An 11,607-nucleotide genomic window follows, 5' to 3' on the forward strand; every position below is an offset into this window, starting at 1 on the left:
TCATATCAATGATATCTGTCCGCATTTCCAACTTCACAGATATCACGGCCGGTTCAAATACCAACACCCTCAAGTTCATAGGTTAAGAAATAGTATGGTAATGAAATGAGATTCATCGCACTGGATATCATGGGACGGTAAATTGTGACTCGTGCAGATGACACAGACGGGCACCTTAGAACGACATTTTCGGCATTCTATATCATTTTTTTTTTTAAATTATAGTCTTTACCTAATAAACTATAACATATACTTGTATATACATTTTATTGAACAGAAAGCAAATAAAACGAAGACATTAACAAGTAGCTCTCAAATGTAGACAATTTAAGATATGTTTACTGGGTTAGTTTTCTACTTAAACATGATAAGTACATAGTTGTCAGTACAATAAAATAAAATATTGTTTACTTAAATTTGAAGAATATAGATAGAGTGTTTTTACCAATTGCATTGCAATATCTTTCATATATTCAACAAGTTCCATCCATACAATATTTATGAAATATTTGAACACGCGGTGATGGTAGACCGTGTTTGTCGGTAGCATTAAGGAAGTGTATTTCTCTGGACAACAAACACGGTCTTCTTTATGGGGAAGCAGAAAAAGGGGAATTTCAAGCACACATCATTGTCCGACATCCAAATCCTTAATAGAGCAATCCGGTATAAAATATACAAACAAAAACAAATGAAATCCACACTTAACAATAATGGTGTTATAGTTTAATTAGACTCGTGGATCTTCTACATTATGTCCATGCTAGTGATCACCGGACATTTCCAGTTATCAACAACTCCTTAATGCCACAAGTTCCGGTGATCACCACATATCGCCTTTATTTTCAAATGTTAACTGCGAAGATGTCAATAATGCATACATATATAGAGTGTAAAAGGCCTTCATGGTGGAATTATTCAGCTATGGAAGTCTAAGCTTTGATACAGATTATGGTGTAATGATACCTTGATCTGGCAATGACAATGCATGACACATAGTGGGCCTAAACTCAAATACAGTAGAGTAAATTGGATTAAAATACCACATAACACTCTAAGAGACCTTTACCAAAGAGAAGAGTTGAGTGACATAGGTACTTAAAATATACTCCTTATATAAATACATAAACCACAGTACAATATATATCCAAATTTATCAATATACAACAAATATATACAGTATTAAAGTATTTAGTAATCATTACTGAATCGACTACCAGTTATCTAAATTATAAACAAAAAGTGCAACTTGTGAGTTATGTATGAGTTTAAGTACTAGGGAAAGTCCTGAGTTGGTGTATGTACCATATTAAGAAGTCCAACCCTCGTCCGTACATTGAAATCTTGTTGTAATTCGTCCGCACATGACTTATTGCACGGTTGAAGATTTTCGGAACATATTAACAATCTGATATTAAAATTATATGGGAATTTAAGTATACAAGAAAAAGAAAACTTTGAAATAGTGTACACTAATATGCATTATATAACACACAGGCATGAATGTCTACATACAAGTTAGGGTATTCAAGCAAGACTTCAGCACTTTACAATCAACTTTACCCATTGTCTCCAAAACCAATCTTGTGTTCAGTATATACTAACAGTCGCTCACGATGGCAAACTGATGATGATGATGACGATGATGATGATGATGATGATGATGATGATTCGAGTTTATCAAAGTCTGTCCGCGCCTATTGCTGCGTATGGCTTGAACCCGCCGTGATGCAATCACGACTTAAATTGCGTTGAAATGCCGTAAGTGGCATGATAAAGAAGTGACTGCAATTCCCAGTCAAATCCAAATATTAAATGACTTGAAGAAACAGAGTTAGATTAAAGAGATCCGGATGCGACGCCGTAGCTGTTTGCGAAGAGACTTCTTGGTTCTTTAACGTGCTCTGTGTAAAGCACTGATACACGGCATACAAGTATCATTGGGTTTACCAGTACTGAGTACAACATTTCGCAATATTATCCTATAAATGCCAGCGCTAGGCAAGATAGCTAGTGATACAATATTTTTACTGGCAAACTCTTCTGTTGAGTATCCCTGTTATAAATAGCGCATAATCAGCAAGTGGAAAACCAACTCGCACAAGTTACCAATCGTGAGCCACTGTTAGCGTTAGCTGAACTCAGAGGCAGTTCTCTCGCTCTCCCTCTCTCTCTCTCTCTCTCTCTCTCTCTCTCGGCTAGAATAACACAGACATAACAAAATTCAGCGTTCTCCTATTCATCTAAATCTAATTTGAAAGGTAACTGCAAAACAAGTGCCTGCTATTCACAATGCTTTTCATAAAACGGTATGTCTTTTACAATCAATGCAATACAACTTATTAACGCAATTCCTCACATGCAAAGGTATTAAGAATCCCCCACAAAAGCACACATGTCATTCATTAGTAAATCGAATACTAGTTAACACTGTGCGAAATACAGTTCCTCAAAACAGATCTATTCCATGAACTGCTGTAACAATTCATATTAACTCTTTTCCATCTAGCATTTTGAGATCGTGATATTGAAAGTTCAACTTTTCTTCGTAAAACTCCTGACGCCACGTGGATGTCTTTCTTGATCTAAGTCTTAATAAACGTATGTTTGGTCTGTCGTGGTCCACCCAAGTGATGGTGACACCAACGGCTGTACATGTGGCTGACCTTTGTAGTGAACCCAGTAACAGAAATATTAGAGACTAAAAATCAGTGGCAGTTCGATCGTCCTCTGCGTTGCCATGTAATTCAGTAGAGGTATTTCTCGATCTGTTGCATGAGCCCGTGCAGCTGGTAAAATGTTGCTTCTTTCTTCAATTCCTTAAGAATCTGGCGATCCCGGGGCAGGCAGTCCATGGCCACACCTCCATCTCGAAGATAGTTCAGCACGTACCTGTGTGCATAAAATGCAAATATTCATAGCGGTTAATATTCTTCATCGTCTTAAACATAACACAAGAGGCCCAAAAGGGCCTATGCTCTACTGGCATGGCTTTTGTGGTCATATCAATCCAGAGCATGTATGTATGGGTAAAAGGCAACAGACATATAGTTTATGTTTTGTGTTTGTGTTACCTAAAAACGTAGCACGTTCAACATCTGAGCCCAGAAAGTATTGTAAGCAGATTAGTTGCATGAACTATTTTAATATACATGTGCCAAGTAAAAGTCATCTGACCAAAAAAAAAATGCTTTCAAAACTGTACTCATAGTAAAAAATTCTGTAGTTTTAAAAGTTAAAAAAAGTTGGTCAAAGTCAAGGGCATCCTAGGACAACATTGATCAATTTGAACAAACATTTACAATCAATTGTGCTTAGATGGATGCACGAACACACAAAAAGATTTTCAAACCTTTCCAGATTTATGTTTACCAAACCTGTAAACCCTGGGTGTGGCCAGTAATGACACCAGGTGCATAACTTAAACATTCACAACCAATTTTGTTAAGATGAATGCGCAAACTACAGAACTTAAAGCTAAAAAATGGCCTTTGGGCTTTCAACAAGAACAAGGCAGAGTAATTCACAAAATCAGCAGCAGAAGCAAAAAGCAAATTGTCTCTCAAAATCCTAGACTTGCAAATTGTCTCCCTTAACTCTAGACTTGAATTTACATGTACATGTAAACTTGGCTAAAAATAGAATCCGCTCATGCAGACCTGGCTAAAAATAGAAAGCATTTCTTTGAAACTTTCATGGCCCATAATCTAGGCATTCATGGGCGGATCTGGCTGGTTTTCGAAAGGAATCGAGCTCTAATCTATATCTAGATACTGTACAAGTTTCATCGAGATACAATCAAAACTGAAGACTGTATCGTGTTCACAACCAATTGTTTACACAATAGCATTTTCTATACTATCAAGGGCCATAATCTAGGCATGCATGGGCGGATCTGGCTGGTTTTCGAAAGGAACCCAGCTCTAATGGATATCTAGATACTGTACAAGTTTCATCAAGATACAATCAAAACTGAAGACTGTATCGTGTTCACAAGCAATTGTTTACAGACGCACGAACGCACGACCGCACGGACGCACGGATGCACATACTACGTACACATTTCCATCGCATAAGCTCTTCTGGCCTTTGGCCAGTAGAGCTTAAAAACTGTATAAATGAACTGGTATCGGTAGATAGAGATATACTATTAAAAATTACTTAACAACTTAAACCTCAAAAACAGATATTGCGCTTTCAAAAGCAAGCAAGTCGTATTTGGGGGACATAGACAAACAATACTTATTGAAAAGGTACAACATGAATTGCACCATATTAGTGTATGAACCTGAAGTGGGTTCCATCCCTGTCAATAAAGACACAGCCGTCCTCTTCCTTCACCAGCTCGTGTCTCCCGCTAAACATGGCCGCCAACATGGAGTCCGCCTCGCGGGTCAAGGTCAGTTTAGACGTGGTAAACACGTGACCGCCAACGTCCAACTTGATTCGACCCTGAAAATATAGGAGAAATCAGATGAATATGCGAAACAAGTTCGTTGGATATAACATGTTCGAGAGGTTTTCTGAATATTTAACAGTTAAAGGCTAAAAATATTTGATTACTAATTATTGTATTATTGATACTTTACGAAATTTCCGAAACAGTCAACTACCTTAATTTATATTGAAATTTTAATTGCTTATATGATCATAAATCACCATCTTGTTGAGTCTTGTAGCTATACCTTCTCTACGACTAAGGCAGATTGTCGAGGTCTTGTTTCTTTATTGTCATAGACAAACCAACATTACCATGAGGGGCAAAACCACAATGATATAGAGACCAGAGATAGGACAGAGATATTCCTTGGCTGAAATGTGATAGCATATCCGAGCACATAACAAACTAAGCAACTGATATAATCAGATTGCACAATATTATTACCGCCGAATTGATCTATTTTTTCCGTGTATTTCACATAGTACAGTGTGTCTTCTTGTGTCTGATATCCATCTGCACATTTGAATTTCATGTTGTCTGATCGTATATCCCCAGATGAATTCACATAAGTATTCCATGGAGATGATATACACACACACAACGCAAGTATAGTTGGCATAGCCATAGATATATGAATCCCTATTTATAACTTGCTTCACTTCTGACCATTCAAAATGGCAGCGTTCGTGCCAGGGACATAAGGAAATGGGTCATATCAATGAACCATTATATCAATATCTTCCTGTAGCAAAATAAACTTTCGTAGAGTATGCATCATATTTTGATAAACATTTGTAAAACGTATAGAATGGATTAACATGTTAAGTTTTGAAATTTTAAATTTAGCCCCAATATTACAATTAACTTTCTTACAAAGAGCAGATTATCTCCGTTCAATTGTTTAGGATATGTACTTTATTATGTCACTGAACGATTGTAGTAATTACTTTCAGATATGCAATTATTGCAATTTGATACCCCGTCTATTAATACCCCTTTTAGATATTAGACTTTAAATATGTCTTCAAAATCACAGTTTAATGTCAAACTATACTCACCTTCCTAAGATTTGCACGAGTGCATATATTACGCTATCGTTTTTATGGACCCATTTTTCTCATCCATAATCATATTACATTGTTTGGCGATCCGCAGCACTCTATAGAAAGAGGTTATACTAAACAGAACATCATCTTCATATAATGACAAATAACAAGTTCTTAAAATATATCTCTATACTAATACATAGCTTATTTCTTTCCGATGTTTTTTTCCACATTTTTCAGAAAAGTACATAAGTGACTGCCTTTAAATGCCGTTACAATACTAACTGTTTACTGTATACTTTTCACGAATTTAGCGATTGGATGCTTCCTTTAAAAAAATTCTGAACTGCAATATTATTTGGACACATCCTGAACAAATTCTAACTGTTGTTCACAAGTGAGCTAGCCTAACAGAAACATTGAGCATAAACTAATGCCTGCTTCATTATTATTTGAAATCAGGAGAGGCAAGGAGATGTGAAGAACAGTTGAACCATCAGCTTATAACAACTACTGAAAGACAACAGCCAAAGTCCATGACATACTTCAGAATCCACAAATTCTTACCTCTATATTATTAAGGAAAGAGATGCTACGTGATCATTGCGAAATGAAGGGACCTTAAAACAATTTCAAAGGTAATCCCCCTAAATCATTCAAGCAAGATCACTATCCTGGCGAACCCATCCATCCCCGTCCATTGGTTGGCCTCTATTTGGAAGTTAGGTGATTAACTAACTTATAAATCTCCACTAAAAGAAAACGTTTGGAAAACAAAACATTTTAGGCAAACAGGAAATGTATGAATGCATCGTAGGACCACATAAGAATGGATTAAACACCAAGAAAGCAACAAAAACCGTGTTGTTATATTCGCTGTTTTAGACAAATCCTTGGTTAACCATGTATTGTTTATGGAGGCAGAGGTTTACGAGTATACCGGTTAGCTGTATAGTGTACTAAACAAGACTTATTTTACTAGTGTTTTATTCGTCTGTCCCAGATGGTGTTGGGAACACTTGTTAAACTTTTCCACACAAAGTCTGATTTCAATTAACAAGCATTTAAAATTTGCATAAGTGCTCGATTACTTGTTTGAGTTATTTCACCTCTATCAACCTCAAGACTCCATTTGGTTTTGCCATTTTCTCTATATTCCATTACCCCCCAATTTTCCCAGTTTCGTTTTCAAATCCATCCCTCCTTGGTGTCCGTTCCTTTGTGGAATCCGTCGTCTGCTATTTATGTACCACACTAGTCATTATTAAACTGAAACATGTTTTATTTAATAAAACCAATATTTTCATTAACTTTCTATTTATAACAATCATTATATAACTCAATAATGTTTAATCAAATTATTTACATTTCATCTTATTCAATCTTAAATAATGAAAGTTTTGACCGAACAGCTGTTACTGTATAACGTACCTTCTGTATGTTGTGCATCTCCTCCATCCGGACAATCTCGTCACGGAGCTGTTGCCATTGACGACACACCTCTTCGCGTTCCTTCTTCATCTCACGCTTGAATGACTCCTAGAATTAGTCACGTGAACAATCGTATCAGGAGATATATGAAGTTGATCAGATAGTTTAGTCCTCTTTTATAGTTATTATTATATTAATGCAATAGAGTGATCCATTTTGGATCTAGTTTTTCTAGCCTTAAAATCATTCATATTCCATACAACATAGGGTTAAAGTGATTTACTATTATGCAAATGTTTCTCTTTGTTTGTCTGACTGATTGCCTATAAATCTGCAAACTTAAAGGTAATTCGGCGCACTTTCCAAATCCTAGCAATGTACAGTCACCTGTACCCCAAACAACATTTAATATTATAATCCGCTTGCAAACACATGCGCTGTATCCATTACATATACTCCATGTGGCAAACAATGGGGCTGAAATAAGCCGGACCTGAGCTTCAGTTCCTACCTGATCCTTGCTCAGTCTCCTTTGTTTGTCCTTAAGTTCCTTCTCCTGTTTGATCAGCCGCTCAGCTTTCTCCTGAAGCTCCGTCCGCATTTTCTCCAGCGCCAGCTTTTCATCAGAGTTTTCTCTGTATGGGGACAACAATCGATTTTTTAGAATATGTTTTCCCGCCCAAGATAAGTAGATCAAAATATTTAGTCATGTTGGAAATCCTTATCTTGCCCACGGGGAAAGATAAAAAAGTACCCATATGGAACGACTTTTTTCCACTACGCACAAAAGAGTTCCAGCGAGAAAATACATTTTACTATATTTTTGTTTACCTGAGGTGGGAGAAAAAGCATATACCATGGTCACTCCTGTAAGATAAGTTCATCCCAACCCTCGCGCAGGGTGTTTTGCGGACAATCGGTAAACCTCTACAACCCTACACTCGTGTTAAGATGCACCTACCTTACACTCTCGGCCAAGGAAGATACTTATAATCTGACCGAGTTCAATACAGCATAAGTAATACTAAGGTTAAAAGCACCGCATACGAATGTACTCACACCCGCTGGTTGATACACTCGAGCTGGACATACGCTCGACTCTTTCGCTTAGTAGAACTCTATTTTGACAAGTGTGATGGAAACTACTACACATTACGTAGAGTCATTACGAACATGTGTACAAAAATGTTATCCATTTATACTGAATATACTAGTTATTGAGTTTAATAGTATGGCAGAAGTTTTCACGACTGTTAATGGCGACGTTGACAAGGCTTACCCTATGGCGACAGTAGTATCTCGATAAATTTGCTTTAAATATCGAATTGCTTTCACTAAATTGCGACTTTCGTCTCATCAGTTATGTATTGAAACTGGGCGTTATGGCAACAATAGAATTGCTCATAATCAACGCTATTGCACCATACTAATAGTGGCGATATTGAAGATGAGTTTCACTTTGTTTGTGTTTGTAAGGTATTTACTGATTTACGTAGAATATATTTAAAACGAAACTGCTTTCTTAGGCCTAACAATAGATAAAAAAATATTATGAGATGAACAATATCTTATTATGAGATGAACAATATCTTATTATGAGATGAACAATATCTTACTTGTATAATGTGTTGATTTCATCAATTTTGCCTGTAACATAATCTTCCAACGCCTCGGTCATAGAATCGTACTTTCCGCGCACAAAATCCTTCAAGCTCTCCAACAGTTTCTCTGTAAAAAAAACATCCATGGGTGTCAGTGATCAACAATACGGAGTGGTGGTTTCAAACTTCAATGAACATCATATAACACGTCCCAGATACACTAAATTGCAAAAGTATCATTAAACTGTCTGTATCAAAATAAGTATTCGAACGAACGTGTACTTTTCCCGAATGAACACCGCTGTTGACTGCTTATAAGACGTATCATATTCACGTAACACTAGCGCCCGCCACCCCACCCCACCCCGCACCCTAAAATCGTCCAAGTTTACTTTTTATTTCAATATAGAAGAATGAAGTAGTAAAATACTTCCCAAACTGCTCCCTTCGTAATACAAAATTCTTAAAATTGTCTTTGGGGAGCCCCCCCTCCTGAAATAAACTTTAAACCAAAAAAATCGGTTCAGAGGGAGGGGCGCAAGTCAAAAGGTTACACCACATGAGTTACACCCCCACTAACGTCAAATCCTGGTTCTCCCCTGCATTACTTAATACCTAGTCGTGTTTCCAGGGTATCCTCCTCCTTGTCTTGGTCCGTTGAATCCACAGGGTCAAGTCCCGACCCTCGGGGAACTTCCAAATGGATCTCCCCGCCACCATCACACATGTGAATCCCCAGCTGCTCGCTGTTCTGCAGCCGCTCTCCACACCGACAGCACACATCCTGTAACATCCGGGTCATTAGAGGGGAAGTCAGTAAGGGCTTTTACAAGTAATATTTTCGAGGCGTAATAGTTTTTACAATTGCAGTGAAGCTTTATAAATATACTATAAATACATTAACCACTAAAGAGATATGGTCATACAAAACGTCAGCAATTCTGTAGGTGTATATCTAGATGGCTTTTCGACGTTTACCCCTTTAAGATTCCAAGAAATATAATTCATTATAGTTCACCTTAGCCAGTTCTTCAACCTGTCCCTGGTTTCTGTTGTTGCCAAGGTGACTAGAAGAGCCCCGCCCTCTCCGGTAGCCCCTCCCTCTCATCCTCGATGGCCCTGGCCCCTGAATTAAATTAAATCACATGGCTGCATCAAATTTAACGTAAGTATATATATAACTGTATCATTATATATTTTAAGAGACTTGGTCAACGCATGGAACGGACAGAGTTGTAGGTGTTCTTGTCGCGCTTCTCATAGTTAAACCTTCCCTTCTTTTTGTTTCATCCCTGACTGTTTGTTGTCATTCTTCCATTCTTTGCGTTTGACATGCTTTTTAGTTTAGTTATGCTTAAAGCTTATTGCATCAATCATATCTATTCATTATCATTGCTTTTGTCGTAGATATCCTTTGCATTTACATTTGCTGTAAATTATGTTTATGTGCTTGCATGTTCACTGCATAAATGTTTGCTGGAATTTCTGAGAGGCTGGTGCTAATCAGGTCATCTTGAATCTGATTCAAGCTGATATGTATTTTAGTATCCTTTTAAGAAATGCACACTTGTGCTACTTTTCCTTTCACTTTTTTATAAAAGTCATCTTAAGATCTTTTTAGACTACGGTCAAGATTAACGCCAGCATCCCAGTTTTTGAATGTGTATACTGTATATGACATCTGTATTATGTCTTAATCATGTGGTAATTGAATATTTTAGTGCTTGTTATAATATATATGTAGTAGCTAATGTTTTCTCTGTCATGTCATACCGACTGTAGATAAAATTTGATTTGATTTGACTTATATGTAATTTTACATAAGTCTCTTAAAAAAAAATTTTCGCAGTAAAAATGAACACGTAGAATGTAGAAAAACATAACGGAATAAATAGCAATTGAAAGGTTGTGTTTGAATGTTAAGTACTTTTCATTATAAATGTGGTACATGTATTTCATTACCTGCCAGTGTCTCATGTGTTGGGGCATCATGTTGTTTGGCATGGCGGGGTGCGGTGGGCCCGGGGGAAATGGCTGGGGACCGTTCATGTACATCTGTCTGTTCGCAGGGTTGTACCCGCCCCACGGACAGGGCGGCGGTGGGCCATTGTTGAACATGTACATAGCTGATAGAAAGTATAGTAATTAGTAAAATGTTTTATTTTATTTTTAAATTATATACGTTCGTGTATATTTGAGATAAGTCACGAATATTTTTCATGATTTAACACGAATCACCCGTTTTAGAGAACACAGCTGATTCTGACAGCTGTTTGTTTACAATCCAACGATGACCTTTCAACCTTTCCTTTTACGCAATACTATTGGTCGGTTAGACAACAGCTCGATGCAAAAACGTAAACAGTATGATCTTGTACAAATTTCACAAAAGTTACACAAATTCCTCCACTTACCTCAAACGGATTGTCGATGGATTGCTGCCGTATAAAAGATTTAAATATCACCTCAACAAATATACAAAAATACTATCAAAACTATTGTCAGATGTCAGAATTATTTGCAAAAATGTATCTCCAATTAACAGCCTGTCAACTGCGTAGATCCGCCTGACCTATTTATAGATCGTTGAATTCCGTAACTCTACGGTGATCCGCTCATTTAGGTTACAGAATACTATGTTCGTGAGTATCGAAGAAGGCTGAATTCTAGATGTATAGAACAAATAACTTAGTTTGTGTTTCAAATTTATTTTATTCGAAACATAGTCGAAAACTCATTTGCTTGTTTGTTTTTTTATAATTGTTCTTTAAAGCTCTCTATACCGATGTTTTCTTATAGATGGCCACTTGGTCGATATTTGTTAATTGACTTATTTATCATTAATTAAATACTTAAAGATGGCATGGACCTATAAACCTGGTTTATAGGTCCGTGAAGAAGGTTACATTATCAATAATTTGCAAAAAAGTATGTGTTTAATCAAAATAACTTCTTTTTTAGAGGTAATAACACACTTGTTGTTTAAATCAGTTTGTAACTGAAAAATGATAAGAATCATAATTATTAAACACATGTTTTCGTCATTTAAATCAATATCACTTCTACTTAATTTGCATTCATTGTTTGA

At 36.7% G+C, this 11,607-nt stretch overlaps 1 protein-coding gene across 1 annotated transcript; it reads right to left on the reverse strand.

Moving 5' to 3' along the window:
* Positions 1-253: 253 nt before the first annotated feature.
* Positions 254-11,102, reverse strand: LOC128237422 (uncharacterized). Its single transcript, XM_052952951.1, has 9 exons — positions 10,934-11,102; positions 10,482-10,645; positions 9,538-9,645; positions 9,135-9,303; positions 8,535-8,646; positions 7,430-7,553; positions 6,919-7,026; positions 4,289-4,452; positions 254-2,892 (listed from the first exon to the last, which is right to left on the reverse strand). The coding sequence occupies exons 2-9, from the start codon at positions 10,641-10,643 to the stop codon at positions 2,748-2,750; spliced, it is 1,092 nt and encodes a 363-aa protein (XP_052808911.1). The 5' UTR covers positions 10,644-10,645; positions 10,934-11,102; the 3' UTR covers positions 254-2,747.
* Between the last annotated feature and the right edge of the window lie 505 nt (positions 11,103-11,607).

The sequence above is a fragment of the Mya arenaria genome, chromosome 6 (assembly GCF_026914265.1).
Source record: "Mya arenaria isolate MELC-2E11 chromosome 6, ASM2691426v1".
Classification (NCBI taxonomy): domain Eukaryota; kingdom Metazoa; phylum Mollusca; class Bivalvia; order Myida; family Myidae; genus Mya; species Mya arenaria.